This window comes from Balaenoptera borealis (genome assembly GCF_965194805.1).
Source record: "Balaenoptera borealis genome assembly, chromosome: 1".
Classification (NCBI taxonomy): Eukaryota; Metazoa; Chordata; class Mammalia; order Artiodactyla; family Balaenopteridae; genus Balaenoptera; species Balaenoptera borealis.
In genome coordinates, this window is record NC_138860.1 from 180129399 (window position 1) to 180155407 (window position 26009).

General features: G+C 55.0%; 1 protein-coding gene across 4 annotated transcripts in view; it reads right to left on the minus strand.

Moving 5' to 3' along the window:
• Positions 1 to 24929, minus strand: part of PAX7 (paired box 7) — a 100358-nt gene extending 75429 nt beyond the window's left edge. The window contains exons 1-4 of one of the 4 annotated variants that reach the window (XM_082402976.1): positions 24005 to 24929; positions 21248 to 21483; positions 20548 to 20674; positions 19395 to 19529 (exon numbers count right to left, since the gene is read on the minus strand). In XM_082402976.1, the coding sequence (XP_082259102.1) occupies positions 19395 to 19529; positions 20548 to 20674; positions 21248 to 21483; positions 24005 to 24089 (583 nt within the window). In that variant the 5' untranslated portion in view covers positions 24090 to 24929. Of the gene's footprint in view, positions 1 to 19394; positions 19530 to 20547; positions 20678 to 21247; positions 21484 to 24004 lie in introns of all 4 variants that reach the window. The other 3 variants (XM_082402975.1, XM_082402978.1, XM_082402977.1) reach the window with 3 other exon arrangements.
• Between the last annotated feature and the right edge of the window lie 1080 nt (positions 24930 to 26009).

Below are 26009 nucleotides of genomic sequence, written 5' to 3' on the forward strand. Positions count from 1 at the left end.
TCAGACAGCCAGATGGGCAAAGGCAGATTCGAACTCAAGTCTGTTCTGACTCTGGGGCTCCGCCTTGGTCCCTACGCTGCTCTGCTTTCGATGAAAGGCAAACGCAGGAGCAGGGAAGCAGATGAACAAACGAATCTGACTTCCACCCCAACAAGCCTGGAAGTGGGTCTCCCAGGTCCTGGTTCAGCTTTGCAGTGCAGGCTCCCAGACACACACACACACACACACACACACACACACACACACACACACACACACACATACACACAAACCCTCCAAGTCTCCCCAGTGGCTCTAGTTCAATGTTTTACAGGCCTAATGAGTGTTGACAAGTTTAATGAGTTTGTTTTAAAGAGGGGAGGGGGGACCTGGTCAAACTGAGATTTCCGAGTCAAATGAATTAGTGGAGGCCGCCAGACTTCAGCTGACAGGCCTGGAAACCCTCCCGCCGACTGCAGCCTTGAGCCATGGACCCCGGCCCCCTCAATGGGAGCAGGGCCCCATGCCAGACACTGGGGGCTCCGGGGGCCTCGGAGCGGTCCACGGGTGCCTGGGTCCCAGTCAAAGCCCCTGTCTTCATCCCGCAGCCCCCCTCCCTGCCAGCCCACCCCGGTGGGCCCCCCTTCTGCTGGACTCTCCTCCCGCACTGCGTCCCCAATGAGAAATGTGATTCAAACCCAGTTTGGCACTTGTTTGCATATTGATTGCGTGGTAATTAAGTGGCTTCATCTGAGGAGGGGACGCACCACCTGCATTTCTAAGCTTCCCAGTCATGGGCTGGGACAGGGCGCAGCCCTTGTGTCTGACCGTGCAAACCGGAATCCAGGGAGACCGGCTTCTGGCTGCTAGAAGGGACTTTCGTCGTCCTTTAAAATAGTATTGTTTCTTTTTTTGTGGTGCGGAGATGAATTGGGAAGGAGCTTGCACAAACCTGACCAGCTGCAGATGAAAGAGCAGAGTTAAAATTAAATTATAATTATGCCAAAAGGAAAGGAATACATATGTGCTTCTGATGTCACTGTGTCATGATAGTCACGTGCAAAGCAAGATTAATTCTCCCTTTGATTGGCCCCTCCTGAGCCACAGGGGTCGCTGACCTGAGTCCTGGACCCAAAGCCAGAGAGGCTGGCATCCAAACTCCTTCTACCTCTTTTTCTAGATCTGATCTTGGGCAAGTGACTTCACCTCTCTGACCCTCAGTTCCCTCATCCGTAAAATGGGTTTAATAAAGCCTGTGATGTTCTCAGCGTTGTGGGCCTAAAGGGGGCTATTGCCCCCAACACACAGTACGTCCTCCACCATCCCGAGTTTGTTTTCCAGAGCTGCCTCCCAGCTAGAAATGACCATGATCTGTTCATCTCGAATTATCACAGCCTTGCAAATTAGTACATGCTAACTTCCAGCCCATCCAATGGTTTTTTTCCCCCCCTCCACTAGCCCCAGTAGCCCCTGAAATTCTCAGGGGGCATCTGTCACCCTCATTGCTCGCCAAGAAGAAGTGGGTGAGTGGAGATTCAGGAAGGAGAAAGGCTTTGCATCCCTGTGCGTTGGTTTTGCTTTATTATACTGTGTTTTGTCGTCCGTTAAGGAGAACAGAGTTGGAGCTGACACATCCCAGGCTGGGTCACAGCATCCAGCTGGGATTCCAGACCCACCCCGCCCCGCCCTCACCCAGCTCTCTCTCTCTCTCCCTCTCTCCCACATGTGATTATTTATTGGATATTTCCCTCTGGGAGGAGATGCCCCTCCCCTTCTTTAACTTTCCCCTAATCTCTGGTCTAAGTCGGTGAACTTGTGAGAAGTGTTCTTTCCAGTGAGAATTTCTTTACAGACTGTTTTCCCTTTCCAGCTGGGAGCATGGCGTTGGGCCGGGTGGGGGGGTGGGGGGGAGGGGAGCGGGGAGAGGAGGGAGGGGAGGGGGGGATGGGTCACTCCATGTCAAGTGGGCAGACGCTGTGAACCGCCTCTCTGGACAGCGGCAGTGGTGCCTCTCTGGTGATTTCTTCACTTCCTAGGTCTTGCCATTGTTCAGTGCTACAGCCAGCTGTGGGTGTTAATCTTTGGCGTTTTTGCAGTCTCAGGAAAGAAAGGCCCTGCGTGCAACAGGGCTGGGCTGGGGGCCCAGAGAATGGGCAGAGGCTGAGATGCCAGAGTGAGGAGGGGGACACGCATGTGACCGCACACACGTCCATCCGCCAGGCCCCGGGACAGAAGGCAGCATCTAGGCTCGCTGGCATGTGAACCTTTATGTTGTCACTTAAACCCTTCCTGGGGAGCAGAGGAAAGAGGCTGGAACTCAAGGCGGCCCTGGTTTTCCTTCCTGGCTCAGCCACTTACTAGCTAGGTGACTTCAGGCAGATGACTTGGGCTCCCTAAGCCTCGGTTGCTGTCTGTAAAATGGGGGCAAGTGCATTTAGACCACAGAGAAACGCACTGACCTGCGCCCGCGCACGGTGGAAATGATGTAGCCCCACGAGTACATAAACACCCAGGGCCATCCACCTCACAGCGCCAGCAGACGCACACCCATATCTACACAACCACACAGCCCTGAACACGTTCGCACTCGGTCCTTACACTTCATATCACAAGGACATACGCACACATACCAATAACCCAAGACAAAGCCCCCCACCCAATCTAACCAGGACCCACTCTACCTCTGCCATGACTCCCAAAATACGATCCATCAGCAACCATGTAAACACAGTACACTGTACACAGTACACAGTGTACACAGTACAAAATACACACAAGAAAAAAACACTCCCTTAACAGCAATCCCAACATCTACCTTCCAACACACTCCCAAGGCCACTGGGGATTTCTCAGTTCATAATCCCAAATGCAAATCAGAAATGTGGGCACGGTACCCCATTAAAAAAAATCATCAAGCCCTCTTCTTGCTGAATCTTCTGTTAATGACAAGCCCTTTGCTCTAGAGACAGGGGAAGCCACTCCCCAGGGACACAGGACCCTGTGAGTCAGTGGAGGGCATTCCAAAGTCAGATGCCTGCGAAAAGTTGGTGCATCATGGCAGGAAGAGTTTGTGGTGCCCGGATTCTATTTCTGTGTCTGCCATTTGCTGGCTTTGTGGCTCTAGGGAATTGAGCAAACCTCTCTGAGCTCTGCTTTCAACTGCAAAATTGGGATAACAAATACCCACGGGGCAGGGCTGGGGGTTAGGTGAGATGAGACACCTGACACAGTGTCAAGAGGTGGACGGGCTGAGAGCACAGGCATCCAATCTTCCAATGAGACATCCCTGCCTGTTTGTGCCCAAAGAGCTGAGCACCTCCTTGTGCCTCAATTTCTGTATCTATAAATGAGCATCTTAATAATCCCTCCTTCAAGGTGCTCTTGGGAGGATTTCATGCATTCATTCCTGTAAAGGGCTTAACCCAATACCTGACCCACAGTCAGCTCTCGGTGGGCTATTCTCCTAAGTAGATACTCAATAAATGGCTGCCTCTTTCCTGCCATCCAGGTCTCAGGTCAAATATCACCTCCTCCAGGCAGGCCTCCCTGATAACCCACCTACCATCACTTCCCTGGTCAGCCACTTTCTATTAGCACTCTGCTTTATCTTCTTCAAACCCTTGTCCACCTTCTGAAAGTATTTCCTTACTTGAGGACATGCTCATTGCCTCCCTTCCCCCAGGTGCCAGCCCCGGGAGACCAGGGCCTTGTGCGTTCCAGGCTGTTCTCCCAGCCCATGGAACAATGCCTGGCACATAGTGGGTGCTCAGTACATCACTGTGGGAATAAAGTGGTAGTTCCAGCTCCACCCTCCTGGGGCTCTGGTGGTGGGGGAGGGAAAGGAGGATGGTGGAGGTTGCAGGTGGAGGGGCCCTCCTTCTCCTCCCTGCCCCCCCCCCCCGGGGAATGTGATTCCAGGCTGCTGGCCCAGCTTTTCTGCTGCCTGCTGCCAAGGGGCCGGTGAGCCTTGATGGGTTTACCTGGGTGTTAATCCCCCCAACAATCCCCCTTGGCCTGACCCGAGAGCCAGCCTCCATTCTTGTCCTGGGTCTAATTAAGTGCCTGAAATGCCACTTCCCCCTTTCAAGCCAGGCTGCCTTTCTCCGAGGTGAGTCAGGTAAAGCCCAGCCTGCCGCTTTGAAGCAGAGGAGGCCGGAAGCCCAGGCAGGTGCATGAAGGGGAGGCGGGGGAGGCACTGAGGGGCCTAGGGGGAGGGGGGACTTCTGCCTGCCCCATCTCAGAGAGGACAGACACCTGCAAATCTCCTAACTCGGGATGCTTAACTTTTTGAGGACCCTGAGCCCTAGGAGACCCAGGAAAACTAAGGACTCCTCCCTAGGGAAATGCATACATACATACACATACCCACGACTGAGAATTCAATTCTGGGGCTCCATGGTCACCCCTGAAGCCTCTATAGTGCCTGGGTTAAGTTGACACGACGCCACTTTCCTTTAAATATATATCTGTATCTAGATGGATGGAGAGATGGATACTGATATAATCTAGATATATATATGAGACAACTATACCCCCAATCTCAACAAGATTATCTCTGGGGAAGGAGAGGATTCTCAGTTTTTATTTTATATACTTTTTTTCTGATTTGAAATTTTACAAGTATATATTACTTTTATAATGTATCTTTCAAATTCATATGAAAAAATATATGCAAATATATTTTAGAGCCCCTGATAAAACAATGTGTGTTTGGCTTGGGAAACTCTCAGCAAACTTTATGGGTCCCCTATGGCACACAAATTACTTTCAGGTCTTTTATCTCATGTTAATCACATTCTCCCTATGTGCCAGCCATCTTTTCTGTGTTTTAACTCCTTCGCTCCTTCTGTAATTTTTAATGTCCATGGGATGGATGGGAAAACTAAGGCTCAAAGATGTGAAGTAACTTGCTCAGGGGACACAGCAGGGAGGCAGCACCTGGGTCTCACTGATTCCATGTCCAGTGTTCCTTTTGTGGCCCAGCAGCGGCTGCCTTTGGATGTAAGGGCTGAGGGCCCAGAGCTGAGATGAAAGTGCGTTCTGAAGGCCATCCCTATGGTGTGGGCAGGAGTTGGGGACCGCAGGACAGGCAGGGGGCCTTCCCTGTCAGCCCCATGGTTCCTAGCATGGTGCCCTGGCAGATTACACCCTCAATAGGGACAGGTGACACTAATAAAAGGTGAGGGACCCAGAGACTTTGGAAGATGTTCCATTCATGGTGCCTGGTCTAACAGTGTGGAGATTGGGTCCCTGTTCTGACCCTGTTCTCGATTTGCTGTGCAACAAGGAACAAGTCTCTTCCCTTCTCTGGGCCTCAATTTCTCCATCTATAAACAGGGCGTTGCACTAGACCAGTGGCTCTCAGGTGGGGTGGCCATCAGAGTGACCTGGGCAGCTTACCCAAAAGCCACTTCCCTCAGATGTCCCAAATCAAGAAAGTGCCCAGGTGCGTAGGCTTGGCAAAAACACCTGGGTGACTCTGGGGCACACCCTTCTGCCGTCCTGGCTCACAGGTCTTTCCATCTCCCCCACCCTGCATTGAATCCTCCTTCCAGGACCAAGCCAAGATGCTGCCGCAACCCAGCCACACCACCAGCACCCCAATCAAGCGCAGAGAGGGCAACTGCCTCCCCCTGGCCCAGCAGCAAGTTGGTCAGGGACTCAAGAGGTAAAGCCCACTGTCTGGAGACCAGCTCAGCTCTGCCTGTTCTCCCAGAGAGACCTCCCAGCCAGGAGAGAAAGTTCTCTAATCAGGGGAATGGAAGAGGAGGGGAACCATTTGTCACCAGATAAGCAATATCAGCTTATCTCTGAAGACCAATAACCACAGCCCTGGGGCTCTGATTCCAGGCATAAACAGAGCTGGTCCCTCCTCCCCTCCAGAGTAGTTGAGGAAAGTAGTCTCAGCTCCTCCCTAGGACAAAGCCCCGTCTCAGCAGAGTTTCCTCTATCAATGGGAAACAACGCTGATTTTGACTTCTTCCCCTCCAACGCAGTCATGCCCAGAGCATCAGAGCCTGAAGGATCCTCACGGGCCACATCGCCTCTGAAGCTCTTGTTTGGAACCCCAAGGCTCCATGGAACACAGTTTGAAAACCACTAGGCTGATTGCATCTTGCCGTTGTTCAGACAACAGAGCAAAGACCAGAGAAATTGTGTCCAGAGTTACACAGCAGTTAAGTGTTGAAGCCAGGGCCTCTTCATGGGAGGATCTGAATTCTAACCCTAGTCAAGATACTGTGGTTACTTTTCCTTGGGGCTTTATTTTCTCTTGCTGCTACAAGGACTCTTCTCAGGAAGATGAAGAGACCCTCAGAGGACCAAATCTTCAGCATCTGTCAAGTCCCAAGATCCCAGTGGGTGCTCATGGGTGGCAGTGGGGGGTACTGACTTAAGTTATAGTCTCCCTGGGGCCTGAGGATCTAGGGTTCCTGAAGGATGGGGAGGGTGCTGGGGGCTGCATTGTTCAGATGGGGCAAGAAGCACAGCTGGATCTGTGCCCTTCAGGCTTCTTAGGGTAAAGGCATCAGGGTCCTGCAGACCCTATTAGGGAAGAAGGCCCCTCTCCCTTCTTCCTTGGGCTAATTTCTCTGTGCCTCAGTTTTCCCCTCTGAAATGGGACTTGAAAGCGTGTATCATATTACACACAAAGAATGACATACTGTAGAGACGAGAAAGGGTTGTATTCGCCCTCACCCCAAAGCCTTCGAATTCCTAGAAACAAGACTTCCACCAGCTTATTTTTCTCCTTTACCAGTGCAACTGCCAGCAGACTGGGGTTACTTCTCCCTCCTTTGGGCTCACTCAGGCCACGCCCTCTGGACCTCAGCTTTTCAATCTGTAAAATGACCCGATGACCTCTAAGGCCTATACAACTCTGTCTTACCCTTTGGGATCTCAGCGTAGAGAGGAATCCCAAGATCCCTTTAATTGACCTAGCCAGCCACGGGCTCAGTACACCTGGGCATCAGGTGGAAAAATCTGGAAACAGCTGCTTCTCTCCCTTCCTCTCCATCTCAGGCTGGGGCTGCCCGCCCTCTTCTAAAATCTCTCCACTCATCCTCTGCTCTCCATCCCCTCTGTATCTCTCTCTCTCTCTCATTAACCTTCTAGCTGGTCTCTCCACACCTTCCAGTACATTCTCTGCTCAGTCCATCGCTTCCCTGCCTTGGCTCCTCACTGCCCTTAGAATAAGTCCTAACTCCTTCACTCAGCCTTGAGGAATCCACAGCTGAGGCTCTGGTGGTATCATCCCCAGAAGAGCTCACAGAAAGAAGGGTTTCATAAATACTTGTGAGATGAACGGATGAACAGCCTTCCAAGCGTTTCCAAGTCATTTGGGTCAGGGCCTGGACCTAGCCTATTTGGGAAAGGGGCGACTATGATTGGGGACGGGATGTGATTGGGGGCCTGTGTCACATACCCACACCTGCCTCCTTTACACCTGGAGGATGCTTCCACCATGTCCTCAATAAGCACATGGTGCCCACCTTCCCACCCTACCTGCCAAAGCTGCCCAGCCTTTATCTGGGAGTGAGGGTGGGGCAGAACTCATTAGGTGAGGAAAGTCCCTCCACACCTCCACACACCTAACAAGTCTGTTGGGCTCTGTTTCTGCCTTCTTCCCTTGGCCTCTGTTGAATGAGGAGCTGCCCACAGGGCCCGCTGATTTCTTTTCGTTAAGGAAGAACACTATTCATTGGCACCGGCTGAGCACCTGCCCTCACGCCCCCCTGCCCCACCCCAGTCCAGATATGGTGATCACTTATAGATTTCCAGCCCCTATTATTTCTGAAGCCATAGTGGGGTGGGTTCTAGATTGAAAGAGGCCTTGGAGAAGAGGAGGTGGAAGGGATTGCGGAGGAATATTTATTCAGTCTCCCAATCGGTCCTGTGTTTTATGTAATTATATTGTTGACCCTTCCCAATGCACTGTGAAGTTGTCATCCATGGGACAGTTTTGCAGATGGGAACACTGAGGCTCTCAGGGGACCTCACTCAAAGTTACCCAGATCTTTCAGGCTCCAGGACTTCCCCTTCTCCTTCATTCTTCCCCCTTCCCACCTCCCACTCAGGTACCACCTCTAGAGCATCTCACAGGGGTGGCCTCTGCCCACCAAATCTCACTGATCACAGGCCCGCAGGTGGACGCAGCTGGGGGTGACTTTTGGAGGTCTCTGGACCCAACTCCACGGGTTCAGGAGGAGGAAAGCAAGGCCTGAGAGCCAGAGGCGCGTGCCCTAGCCACGCAGCACTTTGCGACAGACACCTTTCTCGCTTCCTCCACCACCCCCTCCCAAGAAAGCCAGCGACTCCAGGCTCTTTTGCGACACTCCCATCTCCGGGGGCCGCCGGGGGGCAGCTGACCCAGCAGAGGCTCAGCAGCCCACCGGGGTCTGGCTTCCCCTGGCCCGGGGCTCGGTTTTGTTGTGGGGTTTTGTGCGTCCTGTTTTGTTCGGTCTCCCCGCCTCTTCCCGCGCGGGGCCGGCCCCCACCCCACCCCCTCCCCGTCCCTGTCCCCTCCCCCTCCCGGGCTCCCAGCGTGCCCGCTCTTGACTTCATCCACTAAGTCAATAGCCCGGGCGCGGGCGGGCCGCTCCCCCCGCTCCCCCGCCCCGCGCCGCCCCCCGGTTTTCTTCTCGGGATAATGGGGGCTCTTTGTGGCCTAATCAGCCTCCTGAGGGGCCGGGAGGCCGGGAGCGCTTCCCCCGCGGCCGTCGGTGAAAATGAAAGCGGGATTAGGCCGGGGCCTCGGCCCACACCATAGTAAAGCGCCACCAGGCATTCGCCCCTTCAAAGCCCCTTTCGGGGGTTTGGTTACTTTATTTCTAAAGTTGTTTGTATTTCTAAAGTGTCCATTGAGGCGCGAGCGGGGACAGTGCCGGGAGGGCGTTGAGAGGAGGGGGCGGCCCCGGTGGAGGAGAAACTCTCGGAGCTTCCCTCTCCCCCCTCCTCGGACCCGCTGACCAGTTTCCAAAGAGCTTCTCCAGGCCCTGATTTCCTCCCGCCCTGGGAGGTGGGGAGAGGTTCTTATACCCACTAATCAGATCGGGAAACTGAGGCTCCGGCACTGATGCAAGGCTCCACACTAGAAGATGGGCTCCCGGGATTCAAACCCACCACGCAGCCAGAAGGGGAAAGGGGGTTTTGTTTTTTGTTTTTGGTTTTTTTGGGGGGGAGACGCCAAGGGGCATTGATCGCATTAATCGCCCACGGCGCACAGCTCGGAGTGCACCAGCTAAACCTCTTGTTGTCGCCTGCCTGTACAGGCCATCGAAAGGAACGTCCCAACCCGAACACGATTCGACCCCCTAAGGGAGGGAAGTTTAGCCCCACTTATTAAAGAAAGTCCCAGAGCCTCTTTTCTTAGGGTTCACTCTCAACACCTCCAGTAAATCCCAGAAAAGCCGGCGCAATAATTCAGAATCTTCTCCCACCGCCAAAGATGGGAGGGAGAGGGCAGAGATTCTGAATTTTGGCATTTGCAGGCAGCTGGAGAGGAAGGGGTACAGAGGGGGTGTGTGGGGGGCAACAAGCAGCAGCAGAAGAGGGTTTTTCCTAGCTGCGCCCCTTCTCCCACACGCGTACATTGCAATTTCTTTTTTTCTGTCGTACTTTTTAACCCTCCGAAGGGTGGATCCGAGCTCAAAAAGTCCAGACGTGGAGATAAACTGTAAAGATGAGGATCGCAAGGGCGGGGTGGGGCGGGGCAGGGGTGGGACTTAGTGCAAATTCGGGGGTCACGTTCTGGCCCTGCGGCTGGACCAGCGTTGTCAGTTGTATCCGTGGTTACAACTCCGGGTTACAAGAGAGCTCCGGGAGATAGAGGCGCTTCTGCAGCCTTTCACTGGGAATGAGAGAGTTCCAGAAGGTTCCTTAAGACTCCCCCGACCCCTCCCAACCCCAAAGTTGTCGCTCTACAGAGAAACTCGAGCTTCAATCTGATGCTCTTGTCTACACAGCCCAGATAAATTCGGTGCGGACTTCCTGGACAAGTTTCCAGGGAACAGGAAGGTTTGATCCCATCTCCACGCAAAAGTATAAACAACACACCAGGCAAACACATGTCCACCCCACAAAACCTCGGCGGAATGTTGCCCTCTCTTCACCTTCCTCGGTCACCTAGAGACCCGCGGTCTGAATTCGAACTCGAAGCCATAATAACATCTTCTTCACCTGTCACCCCGCGCGACCGTGGAGAGGGGCCCGAGGAAAGGTGGCCGCCCTCTCGTCTGGGGCTCTGTCGGGTCTGGGTCCCACGGAAAGGACCCCAGAAAAGTTCAGGGGGCGGTTCTCCAAGCTACTTCTCGTGCGGACGCCCCACCCCCTTTTCTGTCCGATCCCGGGGCCTCTTTGATCTTTGGTCAGACAAAGAGCGCAGTGAAGGCCAGAGGCTCCGGAGCCCCGCGGCCGGGCTGCTCTTCCCTCCTCCTCCCGCTGGAACCCGCGGCGCTTCGAGGCCCTGGTGGACGCCTGAGATTCCCGAGATCAGGTTGGAGGCTGCCTGCCAAACTCGGCAAGGGCCCCCAAACACATCCTGCTGTTGTGCTCACCCGGAGAGTTACCCAAACACACACACTCGGACACTTCATTTTCTCCTCCCCCAATTCACAAACACCCAGACACACACAGGTAGTCTGGCAAGGAGGCAGGCGCACAGGGAGACATAAAGGGTCAACACTCACACAAACACATGCCCTGAAGCACAGCCTGTTTATTTTCTGTCTCCACCACCTGGCTCAGAACTCCACGAAGGCAGGCACCTTCTTGATGTCTCAGGTATTCCTGGGCACTTAACACAATGCCCGGCACATAGTAGGTGCTCAACAATATTTTTATAGGATGAATGAATAAACTGACCCCCTGAGAAAATGTCTTTTTTTCCTTCTTCTTCTTCTTTTTCCTTTTCTTTTCTCTCTCCATCTCTTTCTTTCAGACATACAAAAGGGGAGCACAGCATTTGTGCTTATCTCTGCATATAGCAACCTCATAAAGGACCCCTCCAACAACCAAATGGGGATGGGAGGGTGGGATTCACTGTCTCTGTCTTGGAAAGAGAAGGAAGCAGCAAGGGCCAGACAGAGATCAGGCTCTCAGCCTCACCTCTTCCCCCACCCCACCCCACCCCATCCACCATCCATCTCCCCCTCCTGGGTTTGGGTTCCTGCTCCTGGACTTGGACGCTCCCTCAAGGATACCAGAGTAACCAGAAAACATGTATACGTGAAGTTCTTAACGGGGTGTGGCCTCTAGAAGCCCACACACCCCTTTGTACGGTCTGTAAAATTCCTCCTGTATGAACCTCTGTGAATAGCCAATTTCTTAGGTTTTATCCCATTCTCAAAGGGGTCCAGGTTCCCCCAAAAGGATAAGAATCTTTGTCTTAGTGCAATTTTCTGGTTTTTCATGGAAGGAAACTGAGACCCAGAGGGGCTAAGAGAGTTGTTCAAGATTGCATTGTTAGTGAGTTGGGGACAGGACGGATGGTATACTTCCTGGGCCCAGCGCAGTGCACTTCGCCCCTCCCGGATTCGTCCTGTTGGGCTCAGCTGGATATCGGGAGAGCAGGCCATCAGAGGCAGGGATCGAACACTCAGCCGGGAACTGGATCAAGAGCAGCATGAAGCCCTCAGCTCTTACCCTCCAGTCTGCAGCGTCCCGAAGCTGGGGAGTGGCGACGGTGGCCTGCGCGCCACCCCTTCCCCAAACTGGGAACTTAGAAGGGGCGGCTGCTAAAAGCCGGAAGGCGGTGAGCCTCACTCTCCGGGCAGTGAAACCCGGACTAGGATATTTATTTAGCGGCGCTCTGAATAAGGGTTCCCCGCCCCTCTCGCCGCTAGTCCCGACGGGGCCAGGCTCACGGGCCGGCCCCTTTCCAGCACCCCGGTCGGAGCGCGGACCCGGGGCCCCCGCCTCGGGGTCGGCCTCCCGCCCGTCCCGCCGGCCCGACTGGCTCTCCTCTAATTAAGCGGCGGGATCGCAGCGAGCCGTCCGGCCGCGCTGTAATGTGATGAACTGCCTTTGTGACGGTGTCACCGAAAGCGCTTCTGATAAGGGGAAGCAGCGGAGGATCAAAAGGACGACAGCGGCTCGCCCGCCTCCCGCCGCCACCCGGCTCTGCGCGCTCGCCCTCTCCGCCCGCGCTCTCCCGCGGGCCGTCTCTAGGTCCCGAGGTCTCTCCTGATCTCCCCGTCCCAGGCCAGTCTTTCGATGCCTCTGCGTCTCTTTGTCTTTCTTCCTGCTGCTCTGCGCCTCCCTCGGCCCCCGCGCGTTTCTCAGCGTCCTCAAACGCTCTAGGCAAGGTTCTCCCATCCCGCACTGGGTCTTTCTCTGAATTTTCTCGTGCACGCGCGCTCTCTCTCTCCTGAAACTCTCCTCCTCCTTTCTGACTCCTCTCGTCCCTCCTCTGTGGTTCTGGGTCTCCCAGGCCTCTGCCCATCCCTGCCCTTGCTCTCGACCCGGGCTCGGGCCCAGCACACCTCCAGAGCCCGGGCAACCGAATCTTGGAAAGGTTCACGAGCTGACCCGCAGTCTCAGAAAGTCGAACCAATTCATTCTCAGCAGGCTCGCAGGGCTCCCCGGCCCCTGGCAACCCGCACTCACTCAGCTGCCGAATAGAGGGCTGGGCACGAGGGCCCAAGGCGCCCTGGCCTGCCCTCGGGGCCTCTTTGGAGCGGGACTTGGGGTGCACACAACTTCCCCTCATCCCTCTAGAGGCTGCTGCGGCTCGCGACGCTTTTCCTCTCCCCCGGGGCTGAAGTTCCAAGTGCAGCCCACCCTCTTTGGCATCCCCTTCCCTATACCCCTTCCTTTGGCCCTCACCTCCCCTTTGCCCTCGACCCCTTCTCTTCCTTCTTCAGGCCCCTCCCCTTTGCCTGCTCCTAGTTCCCCCTGCGGTCTCTCCAGACTCCCTCCCTGCCTCGCCTCTCCCTTCCCCCCACTTTGTTTGAAGTTCTGGAGAGATCTATCTACTAATGGGGAAGTTTCCCCCTTAGGTCACCGTTCTGCCTTGATTCGATTTGGGAAGGCAAGTTCCCTCCCTCCCCCGCCCGACCCCAGCCGGGGCCAATCGCTCCAGAGCAGGTCAGAAAGCGCTGACCCCATTTCCACCTTTCCTCTTTCAGCCAGAGTTGGGGGAAGGGGGAAAGGAGAAGAAAGGCCAACGACAGCAAAAACTGGGGGGGTGGGTGTCCCAACCTTCCACTCCCTCTCATCCCCATCCCCAACTGGGTTTCCTAATTACCTCATTAGTCTGGAGTGGGAGAGGGAGACGAGCTATTTTTCTGGAATTCCTGGAATGTGCCCCCCTTAGTCATGGCCTTCAAGGCCCCAAAGCCCCTGGAGAACCTCCCCTTTGGGGTGTCTCTTCTGTGTTCTTCTTGGTAGCAGGAAGGCTCCCCTTCACCTGGCACTGTCTATTATGTGGTGTGAGTTCTATCTGGCTTTAGACTATGCGCTTCCAGGACAGAGCCAGGGGTCTTGGACGTTTCATATTTATATCCTTAGGTGCCCATTAGGAATGAAGCCTCATCAACTTTGCTGATGATGGTAAACAGAAACTCCAAAGAAGCAACCTAGAAGGAAATCTCATTTGCTCAGTCCTCTTTCCCTATATTAAAAAAAATATATGTTTGTATAGATTATTTATATAAAATGTAGTGTGTGACAACTATCATTTTCAGAAAGACATTCTTCAAAAAAAAAAAAAAGCCCAAATAATCACCATACTGCTTTAAGGCTACTGTTATATGTGCTTTTAAATCCTTCCATGTAAATTCCACTGAAAAATTTGGAGAGCTGTGACAGGGGAGGGGGCCGCGGGGGTAGGAGGGGGGAGGTTAATCCGGGTTTAACGCTGCGATGCCGTCTTAGGACCAGGGTTAGCCTGATTGCGTTATCTCTTCCCAACATTTGAGACGCCCATATTTCACCCAGCCAAATAGCTCGGAGAGCAGCGCAGATGGCTGCCGTGGTCGCGCCTCAGGAAAATGTGTTATTAATATCTAAATAACTTCCCAATACTGTCTGGTAAATCTCCCCTCCACCATTCCAAATGATGAATTCGTTTGAAGTCTTCCCCCAGCCTCATCTTTTCAATGTCCCTCTCTCTTCTCTCTTCTTAGCCAGGCTTATTTCAAACTGGTAAATATCTAATTCCTTTAACGGCTGTGCCGTGCACACGAGTCTTTTAGACGCCTGGAAACAGCCGGTGTGCGGCAGTGCGTGCCCGGAGGTGAACAGAGAACCCGCGTGCCCTCGCAGCGGGGGGCCCCACCCTGTTTAGAAATGCGTTTGGGAGACTGGGGCTGCGCGGGAACCTCAATCTGGGAGCTGAGTCCTTCCTTTGCGCGCCCCGGACACCCTCTCCTGGTCCCCCGCGGAGTCCCAAAGGCATCCCCCCTCCCTAACGCGCAGCTCTTCCGCGGCTCCGGTCTCCGAGACCCCACCCGCAGCCCTCCGAAGGCGTCCCTCGCTCTCTGGGGCGGATAATTACCCTCCGCTCGCCTGTTCTCCCTTGTTTAAAGTTTGTTTTCTAAATGTCTTCTATTAGATTATGTTCGTTCATTCCCCCTCCAACCTTATCTCCTTCTGTCTCTTCTCTCCTTGCCCGTCACACTCGATTTAGGCACGAGTTTATCTGGCTAACAGTTTGCCGACTTTGTTTATTTACCGCGGGTTCTGGGGCTGCGAGCGCGCGCGCGCCAGTGTTCGCCTTTGTAATACTTATCTCATTGTTGTTCTTCGTTAGTCCCAGCTCCCTCCACCCTCTCTCTCTTCTTCGGTTGGGGGGATGGAGGAAAGAAAGGGGGAGTCTTGTCAGCCCAGTGTGGGTTCGCCCCCTCGCCCGGAGCCCCCTCCCCCGGGATATCTGCCTCAGACCCCCGCACCCCTCCTCTCCGCTCACCCCATCCCCCCACCACCCCGGCGCGGCGGAGCCCTCACCCCCTCCCTCTCCCCCTCTGGTCTCACTGAATATCCACCGCCGAGCTCTGCCTAAAGCCGGGGAATTGCCTGACACCCTCCCATCTTCCTCCGAGCCCCCATTATGCGAAGCTGATCCCACTCTGAACAGCCTCAAATCCCGCCTGGACTCTGTTTGATTAGATTGCCAACCCGGGGTAATCCTTTGATTTGGTGGAGTGTCAATTACCTTTCTGTAAACACACATTTACAGAGGAGGGAACTTGTTGGTATAAATCAATGCAGATTGTTTCTTGATAAATGGACTATCTTCGACCCCTCCCTCGCTCCCTCTTCCAAGGCCCCTCTCCCTGGAGGCCCCTCCCCTCCCCTCTCCCGTTCTCGCCCAGCCAGTAAACAATGCCCCTTCCAGGTGTGAAACCGAAAAAATGGTGTGGGCTGAGGGGAGCCGTGCCCCCCTTCCCCCATTCATTCGCTCCCCCGGAGCCTAATTAAATTTGGCAGGTCCTTGTACACACAATCAAAACAGCTTCCTCCAGTGTAGCAAACGACCGAAAACCGCATTAGCAGCTATCGCAGCTCTGCCAAATTAAATTGTTTCCCACCTCCTTTTACAAGTGTCTAAAACCGACACTTCGGGCTCTCCCCTCCTATCCGATCCTTCTCCGTCATTTCTCACTCCACACCTGTAAGTTTGCTGCTTTAAAAACAAATTAAGGGAAAATGCAAAGAAATACAAATCTGCCTTTCACGCACGCACACCCTTGGCCTCCACCTCAGATGGTCTTTCAGAGCGGGAAGTCAGCATATTCCCGGATGGACTTTGACGTCGCCACTCCACCCCTCCCGAAAATGCACACTCTTCTTTTTCATCTTGTGAATTTCCACCTTATTTCATATTAATTGTGACCTGGCTGGGCTTCTACCCTAGAGACCAACGTGGTCTGATCTGGTCAGTTTCAGCCTAAACTGGAGCCTTGTCAGATGCAAGAGGCATTGATGCTCTTACTCTTTTACTGTTGTTGCTGCTTTTCTAAATTATTGCTTATTTCTTCACACTCACTCCCTCAGCTCCCACGGAGGAATGGTTTGACTCTTTCCAAACCCCTATCAAATTTCCCACAAGAGTCTCCCTGGACTCAGGTTGGGAAGATCTTTTTCTTTCCCCATCCCTCCTCAAATCCTTTACCAGTCGAGTCCCTGCCTATCTCTCCCCTGATCCTCCGAGAAGGGGTGAGGAGGAGAGAGTCCAAGTGGATGAGGGCAAGGAACCTTTCCAGGTGTGCAGAGCATGGCCGGAGCCCCTATCCAAAGCGGTCTGAGAATTCTCACAACCAACAATCCTAATAACTCAGTCTTAACAAGGATAAGAGCAAAAAAAAAAAAAAAAAAATATGAACAGCCTCATGAATATCAGCCCAAGGGGAGCAGGAGTGAGCTGCTCAGAGATGAAAGTGCACAGAAATAAAAGCTCAATTTAATCTGCTTTAAAACCCTTCAACTTAACGTTTGTGCTTCAAACTCTGAGAGTGAGGACTGATTGCGGATAAATAGTTTCTTACCATGCCTGGAAGCTATTACACCCCTCTCCAACACAGTTTCCTATTCAGCAGTCCCAGTTTTCATTACCAGCTCTAATAAGTCTTAACATTATTAAATGCCAAGCGGACGATAGGAAAAAACGGACTCAGGGAGGGATCTCTCTTTAGCGCTTAAAGAGGAGAGCTCTTAAACCCCTTCTTCGGCGGCTCCCCGCCTTGAGAGAGGCAACCCCCGGAGAAGGCATTTGTCAGGAGCAAGAAGCCAAAACAAAGTTTGTGGGTGTGCACCCCTCCCCCTGCTCTGCCCAAGGGTATCTCTGCCTCTCCCCATCTGGCCCACTCGGGTGGAGGTTGGGAGGTCTTTTCACCTTTAACTTGGCCGTGAAACTGACATCCAGGGCCTGGGAGAGAGATGAGCGTTTCCAGCTGGGTGGTTCACCGAGATGCCAGCCACTGGCCAAGGTACTCAAATCCGGAGCTGATACCATTTGCCCACAGATGGAAAGACAACCCTCTCTCATCCCCCCTTGTCATAGTGCCCATCACACCCATCTACAAGCATACTGCATATCCACACAGAATCCACGGCTCCGATCCAAAGGCCCGTGGGCAAACCGCCACACCGAGAGACATGCGCTTACACTGCCATCCAGCTCCCAGTTACAGGGCCCAACATGCCCACTGTCACTCAAAAACCACGGGGCTTTCTGGACATCAGGCCCACCGCTTTCATTTCATTTCTGCAACTCCTCTCCAGACTCAGCGCCAGTACTTTCAGCCTTCCCATCTGGAACCTCCAGCCTCCTCGTTAAACCCTTGGAGACTTGGAAGTTCCTGGTTCTACTGCAGGGAAAAACCTCTATCCAGCGAAGTTGCCTTTCTGCTGGTTTTATAAGCCCAGATCAGCACCGGAAACCCCTGGATTCCTTTGAGCCAAAGGGTTTTCCAAACCGAACTTGCTACCCTTTTCCTTTCCTTTACTTCCCTTCCCATCCCTTCCCTTCTCTTCCCTTCCCTTTCCTTCTTCCTCAGAAGAAATTTATCTATTGTGCTTCCTTACAGACTGAATTGGACATACCCCTGCCACACACACACACACACACACACACACACACACACACACACACACACACAGTCTCTCCAAATAAAACCAAACTTCCTTCGCTTCTCCTGGGGTACCTCTCAGAAGCTGTGTCTGCTGCGCTGTATTTCACAGGGAAAGATTATTCAAGTTCTCTCCCCCCCCCCACCCAAGAAAAAGAAGTTCAACTAAGTCCCTTTCCAATCTGAACTGAAATAAGGAGTGGGTATCCCCCCCACCCTGCCAGGGATCCCCGGGCTCTAGGCTGCCTCAGCCGAGCCAGGGGCTTACTTGGAAGCCCCAGGCCGCCTCCCGCTGCAGCCCCGAGGCCCTCCGGCAGGCCCGCACAGCGGGGTGCCAGGCACAGCTTGCTCACTTTCTTCCCTGCCCTTTTGTCCCCGGTGGGACTGGGCTCCACTTGGGGCCCTGAATGTCAATAGCCCGCTTCTTCCCCAGCTCCAGACTGCTCCCACACCGGGCTGCCCGTACCCCCCCACCATCCTTCCCCCTCAGACCAGGCCTGCGAGGGCTGGGCCTCGCTGGGAGTTGTCTTTGGAAGCGGGCTTTGTCTGTGAAGTTCATCTTCAAGGTTGGGAGAGACTACTGAAAGCTGGAGGGAGACCTAGGCTAGGAGTTCCAGGGAGGCGAGGAGAGGAGAAACCCCTGGAAGGAAACTCAAAGAAAACTGTGCTCTTTTACAAGTTTCAGGGTTCGGAACACTCCCCCACCTTTTCCAAATCCACCATTTTTTTTTTCAGGTTATAGTGGCCACTGCCTTTCCTGTCTGCCTGCTGCCTCCCTGCGCGTGTATTTGGAGGCTTAGCTTCTCTTCCCGTCAGTCTATGTGACTTTGGGTCTTCCGTTTTTCTTTCTTTACCCACGTCCCCCCTTGAAGCACACTTACCAAGTCTCAAAGAGACCTGCGAGGGGAGTGGTAATGAGGAAGGACTTTCCCTTCTCTTGAAACTTACCCCGTCAATAAACAAAAGCACAGTCCCCTTTCCTGGGCGCGCAGGCGCTTGGAAGATAAATGCCTTCCCTAGTTCATCTCCAGAAAAAGCGGGGCTCAGACTCCAGACCCGCTCGGCAACCACGCTAAAAGCGGGAAGAGGGCGTGTGGAGCCTGAATCTCTCTCCCGTACTGGGATCCTCCGACCCTGGGCATCTGAGAACTCGGCCTCAACTCCTGGCCCCGCCTGCGCGTGCCCAAGACGAAAGCACCAAAAAAGTGCACCCTTCTGCCCTCTCCCCCGCTACCTCCGCGCTGTCTCGGTTCAGCCCTGTCATCACAGGACGGAGAATTAGGCAGCGGCCCACGCGGCCCTCGCTAATTTTTATTGATTGCAGCGGTCAGTCAACTGTCAGGCGGGGTTTCAAGGGACCGTTTAGAGAGCGTGTGCGGGTCTGCTTAACAAATTCATTTAGGGAGCCGCGGGGCCGGCTCCTCTTTGCTCGCCCCCCGCCCCCTTGCCCAAGTTTCCTATAAATAATAGATCGACACCGACACCGGCACTAGCAGCCAAAACGCCAGCCCCGGAGGACACACGACCCGGAGTCTTCGCCGGAGTGCGCAGTCTGCGGCACCCGGAGCCCTGACCCGCCGCCGGGTTCCCCGGGGACGCAGAGGTCGCCTGGACCCCGCTCCGCCGCGCAACTGAGTCGCGGGCTCCGCACCCAAGCCGGCCTGGGGGCGCACCGAGGGGGCGCTCTCCACACACACCGAGAGGCTCCCGGCTGCTCCGGGGGCTGCGATCCCTCCCGCTAAAGATCTGGCCGCCAGCCCGGGTGGCGGAGGCGCCACCACTGGCCCGCACCCTGGGGAGCGGGGCGACGCGGGCTCGGGCGTCGCCGGCCCCAGGACGGCTCCCTACCTTTGTCGCCCAAGATGCCGTCGATGCTGTGCTTGGCTTTCTTCTCGCCGTCGTCCTCCTTCTTGTCCGCTTCGTCGTCCTCCTCCTTCTTCCCGAACTTGATTCTGAGCACGCGGCTAATCGAACTCACTAAACCTCAGAAATTCAAAGGCAAAAGAGCGAGTATAAGTCGTTGGGGCCGCGGAGCGGGGCCGCCTGGGGCCCTGGGAGAAGTAGCGGAGCCCATTTCCCCCCTAAATACACTCAGGAGGATTCGCACCCATTTCCCCCCCCCTCCCGCCGTTGAACATTTACACCTACTGGGAGGCACAAGTACAGTCACTCACGTAGAGACTCACACCTGGGGCACTCACACGGTGGCAAGGCGGTGGCAGAGGAGCCCACCTAGTGCATTCCTATCACATCCTTGCACACACTTGTGCTTTCCACTGTCACGTACCCTAGATGCACTCACACCCACACCCACCTCCCCAGGACCTCCCTGGAGGCCCTCCAGCCCCCGATGCTGTAGTCCCCACACTCAGGCGTGCATCCCAGCCCTGCACACTTGAATGCTCAGGTACACACACAGACACCTGGGGCCACTTTCTCCCACACAGGCAGCAAGATTCAGGGCCTCCACATTTGGGACCCACTGGTGGCTGGTGGCAGCAACAGAATAGAAATGGTGACTTGGAGAAAGAGATCCAGGGAGATCACAATCTACCCTCCAATCTACCCTCCTAGGACAGACTCATCTCTCTAGGCCACTTCTCTGAGAAGGCGCCAAGGGAGCTTCCCTTACCACCCAACTTTATAGGATAATTTTTTCCCCATTTCCCTCCCCCTTCCCTCCCTCCCTCCCTTCCTTCCTTCCTCTCTCCCTTCCTCCCTTCCTTCCTCCCTCCCGTCCTTCTCCCTCTCTTTCTTCCTTCTCCTCCTCTCTCCTCCTTTCCTAACTTCTTTTCTTTCCTTCTTCCCTCTTCCCATCTTCCTTTCAGTTCTGATTCCCTCCTGTGCCCTCACCCTCTTTGCGCTCTGGTTCTTTTCCTTCTCACTTTTCTCTGAGTTCCCTGTCATCCATCATCCCCCCTCCTCTCCCACCTCCAGCCCCACACGACCTGAGCCCTGGCCAGACTGCGGGCAAGTTCTGCTGGCTCAGCTGCCTTCTCACCTGAGGGCACAGTGCTGCGGTCACAGTGCCCGTCCTTCAGCAGCCGGTCTCGGATCTCCCAGCTGAACATGCCTGGGTTTTCCCTCTTGTACTCCTCTATCTTTTTCTCCACATCCGGAGTCGCCACCTGCTTCAGAGGTGGAGGTGGGAGAGTAGGAGTGGAAAGATGGGGTAGGGGGAGGGAGATACTTTTAATATCAACCTCCCAAGAGCCCCAGGCCAGGCTGGTGGCTCTGGTCACCATGCCTCCATTCTGAGATTGGCTTTATCCTTTCAAGAAACCTGTTACTGGCTCCCAGGAAGGCGGCCGGGATTGGGGCATGTGGAATAGGGTAGTGATAGGTAATAAAATAGAAACCTAATTAGGACTGGGGTCCCCCCTCACTATTCCAGGCAAGACTGGGGAAAGATTTCCCCTGGTCCGGGATGGTGATAGGGGGTCTGGGCAGATGTAGGGACAGCACAGGAATGACTCATTGGCCTCTCAGGCAATCTGGACATCAGTTATCCCCATCCCTGAGAAATTCAAATAATGGAGGATGTCTGGGGGTGGGGACCCTCTTCCACTGTCCTTCCCATAGGAAGCATATAGACCCCCTCCCCGGTGCTACTGGATGACACAGGGTAGAGAGAGGGGCTACAGCCAGGATACCCCAACCACGGGAAAGCTGGCTGCCAGCTCTGCAGCAAAGACACTCACTCTGGGTTTGCTGCCGCCAATGGCCCCAGGCCGGATGGACCCGGTCTCCTGGTAGCGGCAGAGAATCTTGGAGACGCAGCCATGGGAGACGCGCAGCTGGCGGGAGATGACACAGGGCCGGATGCCATGGTGGGCCATCTCTACTATCTTGTGGCGGATGTGGTTAGGAAGGGGTCGCCCGTTGATGAAGACCCCACCAAGCTGATTGACCCGGCCTTGGCCAAGTGGGGTGGACACTGGAGAAGGAAGGGGGAGATGAGGAAAAAGAGAGGCACAGGGTGAGGATGGGGAGGAGACACTGAGTATAGCCCTTTTGACTCCAGTTTTGTTTGAGCCCCAAGACCCCTGAAAGCAGATCTCAGTTCCCCACATTTGAAGCTGTGGCAGTTCAGAGGTCAGGGAAAAAACTGTCATGAAGCCAAGGGAAGGTCTGGCAGAGATGGAGAGAGGGGTCAGGGTTGGCTGCAAGAGTCCCCACAGATGCTGTGTGTCCCCAGTCCTGCCACACTATGGGGAATGTGGACACACCTGGGGGATCTGAATGCCTCTGAGAAGGAGAGGGAGAGAGACAGAGGTGAGAGGGCAGAGCCTGGAGACTGGCGGAGCCTGGGGACTCTGGGACCAATGGTTCACAGCTTGGGCGGCAGGTCCACTTGCCTTTTATAGAAGCCGATAATGGGTGAGATGTGGCCCATCTGGTCAGTTCCATGCTCTAAGTGGTCAAGTCTGATCCATTTTATTGGGGCCCAGAAGGGGTTGGTTGATTACTAGTAGTTACAGCCCTGGCTTGGGCAGCAGAATTGTCCTACCCATAACTGAACAGCCAAGGCACAGCAGAGGGACCAGCAACAGAATGCCGTTGGCTGCTACTTCTGGGGGCACCTGGCTGTCCCTTGAAGGACTCTCCTTCCTTCCAACCCCTCTCAGAGTTCGAATTTCGTTTTGGGATGATTTGGGGACATGCCCCATTGTCGGCAAGCTTCTAATCAAATACTCATTTGGCCTCAAAAACCCATGAACTGTCCCTGCAGGTTCAGAGAGGCTGGTGCGCAGATGGGCCAGAGTCCCTGGGTGTGGGTGACTTTGGGAACCAGGAAGACAGACTCGCCTGATGTGTGCTAGCGAGGGGAGAACGCCTGGGAAGCTTTAATGCAAAGTCCACAGTTTCCTCCCAGGAGGTTGGAGGACACCCGGTGCACTAATCCGGCCTCGATCCCCCCAATTTGGGGACTCGGCGGCTGCGGAGATCTGGCAGATTAGAACGATTTCACAGCCGCCCGAGTGGAGGGAGCTGACAGTATAATTGGAAGGGAGGAGGCGAGAAGAGGCTCCGTTGCTGAGCTGTTCCTACCGCCTCCTCCCTGGCTCTGCCGGTCCCCACACCCCTCTTCGTAAAAGTAGGTGTCTGAAGCCACCCTCGGATTTAATCAGAAATCGTGCGTCGCCAAGTCAGAGTCACTCGGTCTCCGTGGCGGGATATGCCATTAGCGCTGGAGAGCTCTCCAGCGCACAACTTTATATTCAAGAGCCTCTTTAGCGACCGGCACTCGGCTCTCCTCAGTATTCTCCGTCATGTTGGGCAAATATTGTCCTAATCCGCTGCGCGTCTTCGGCCGCCTGTTTTACTTGCATTCGCTACAGGAGAGTGCTACGGCAAATCCCCGGGCTTGTGCGCTCTCCCGCCTGCGGGGTTGCTCGCGCGCACTTGATCACGGAGCCACTCTCCTCGCCTCTATCTAATTCAGGGACCCGCGCCGTCTAGCTGCTGTAGGGACCCCCCCCTCCCCAGATCTCAGGCTGCCTGTCCATCCATCCCCTCCTTGCCTTCTCTCTCCTTCTTCACGCACAAGGGGCTCATATAATTATAAGAAGAGTAATTAAAAAATAAAAGTCGCACCTCTCTCTAACCACTTCTGACATCCTGGGCTACCTACCCCCAGAAGCCAAGTGATCCCTCAGTTGACAGGTTGAAGGCCTTCTATTAGTTTACAAAGAAAACAAAACAAAAACGCAGGAAAGGTGCGCTCCCAGCCCTTGCTAGAGCCCGGAGCCGGTTCACCACCTGTCCCTTCTGCTCACCCCGGATGCTGGATATTTAGGGAGGACACACTACAAAACTAACACTTTTCCCTCGTCTGGACATTTCCCTGCCCTTTCGCCGTCTTGAGGTCTCCCCCGAGAGATTTCCAGAGTTCGGAAGCCCGAGTGGAAACTTTTGGGGGAAAATCGTTACTATTTATTGTTTCAAATTAGTTTGTTTCCAGACCCAAAAGCAGAGTCCTAGTTTAGGCATAAAATATCACACATTGTTGGTATTTCGAAATAGAAGGGGCTGGAAGACCATCCCAGAGGTGAAAAGAACAATTCAAAACAAGAGTAGAAAGCACGTAGCTGGCGAACGCAGAGAGCCGAGAAAGTATTAGGTGGAAAGTATCCAAAAATAGTGGACAGAGTTGAAACTCACTAGGACTTGAAATTGACTAGGAGCCGAAATCTACTAGGAGTTCAGCCCCGCGGGTAAAGGCCAGAATCCTGGACCTGTGAAGCTGAGGCCACCGGTGGGTGAAACCCACGCGAAAACGGACAAGTGTCGGTCCCAGAAACTTCCTGGGTCCGGCGCCCGGACTTGGATCCAGAAGGGAAGGGGACTCCCCTGCTGCCGCTGGCGCCGCCACCACCCCGTGAAGATCGCCACCTCTCCAAGGACCTCGAGGTCCTGGCGGAGGAGGGAAGCGAGGCAAGTCCAGACGCTCTTACCTTCCAGAGGAAATCCCGTGCGGGGATAGTTCTGCCCGGGAGCCGGCCGCATCATCCTCGGTACAGTGCCGGGAAGGGCCGCCATTCTTGCGCACGCCGGGGACGAATCCAGAGTCGGCGAAAATCGCTTCCCGTCCGCTCCCTTTACCCCTGCTGCGATCTCTTTCTTTCCTTCTTTTTTTTTTAAACCTCTTCCCCCTCCCCTCCGCAAACACTCCCTACCCCCATCCCCCCACCCCCGGCTGCGGTCGCTCGCGTCCAGAAGCTGGGGAGGGGGGTGAGGTAGGGGCGGAGGTTGGCGGGGGTGGGGGGGGGAGGGAAGGTGGCGACAACGAAGTTCAAACAAACAAACACACCAACCCCAAGGCCTCCTCTGCCCGCTCCGCTGGGCCAGAAGTTGTGCGGGCGGATGCGCCGGGCAGGAGCGGGAGACGAGGCCGCGCCGCGGAGCGGGGTTGGGGGGGACGCGGCCGGAGTCAGGGCCCCCAGCCTCGGACAGGCGAGCGATGCGCTCTCGCGCTCCGGGCCAAAGTTTCTGAGCCGAGAGGCTGCGGAGTGGATTTCTTTTTCGAATTTATTTATATATTTATTCCCTCGCTCTCGCTCCCCTCCCTCCCTGTCCTCTCCCACTCCTCTCCACGCCTTCTTTCTCAGACCACACTCGCTACTCCCTTACACACCAGCTTTCACACCCCCGCCCCCCAGAAGACTTGGGGAGGGAAGAAGGTGCCTCTCGGGTTTCTGGGCTTGAGGGGAGGCGATAAGGGGTGACGAGGTTGGGAGGAGAAGAGGGAAAGCGAGGGGGCGAGCGATCCGCCGGGTAAGTTGTGCAAAAGTGCTCACTGGAGTACGCGGAGGAGGAGGAGGAGGAGGAGGAGGCAGCGAATGAGATCTGATAGGTTCGGACTTTTCTTTTATTCATGAGGAGGGAAGGGGGCCAGGGCGGAAGGCAGCCGAGGACCAATAACGAAAAGAAATCTTCAACGAATATTTTTTTCCTCTTTTCTGATCCCCAGCTCACCTCGCTTTTGGGGGAGAATTTGAACTGCCGGTTAAAACAGAGGGAGCAACGGCGGGGCGTGGGGACTGGGGGAGGGGGGAGGGAGGGAGGGGGCCAACTCAGTCCCAGTGTCTTCCTTTGACGAATGGGCCGGGTCCGCGGAGTCCCCAGTCCCCGGTCGCCCACGGCCCCGCTCTGCAGTCCGGCTGCATGGGAATGCCCGCCTCCCGTTGGTGGCTCCCTTGGATTCTCGCGTCTTCTCTAGCCTCCCAGAATCAGAGTCCGCTGTGTTTCACGTCTTCACCCTCATCTCACTCACACACTCTGAAATTTCCGCTGGTGGGGCCCACCGGGAATTAGCCTAGGTGGCTTCAAGGGAGGGGTTTATGACTTTCTCTGGGAAATAGCCTCTGAGCCCCGGTGTCCCATTCTTGCCTGGCCCCCTGCAGTCTGAGAAGCCCAGAATGATGGCCGGGCCTAGTGCTTAGAAAGAGGTTCGGGGAGTGTTAGGGACCCATCTCTTTCTTTCCTCCCCTCCCCTCACCCATCCCCAGCCGGGATTAAACCCGCGCTCCTCTTCAGGCCCCCGGCCCACATCCAGAGCCCCTCTCCAGCAGGTAGTTCGGTGCCCTGAGGCGGAACAGCAAGTGGGTGCCCAGGATCTGGGGGTCCAGAGGGGTGGGAAGCTGGGGGGACGGGGTGGTCAGGACTTGGTACCACCCCGAGCTCCTCAATTCTGAGCTCCTCCGCTGTTGGATTGAGGGGGAGGGTGCCCCAGTTAATCGGTGGGGAGTGGGAGTGGGGTGATGGGAGGTCCTGCAGTTCTACGCTCTCCCCCTCGCTCTCCCCGTGCCAGAGTGACCGGACGTCCCTGCCTGGGGATACCGAATCCTGGGGGCGAAACGCCCTCCCAGCGGGGCAGGACGCCATGACTGCAGGTCTTTTGTCTCCCCCGGGAAAGAGTGTCTCCGGCCCAGCGCTGGAGGCAAAATACAATAAAATAAA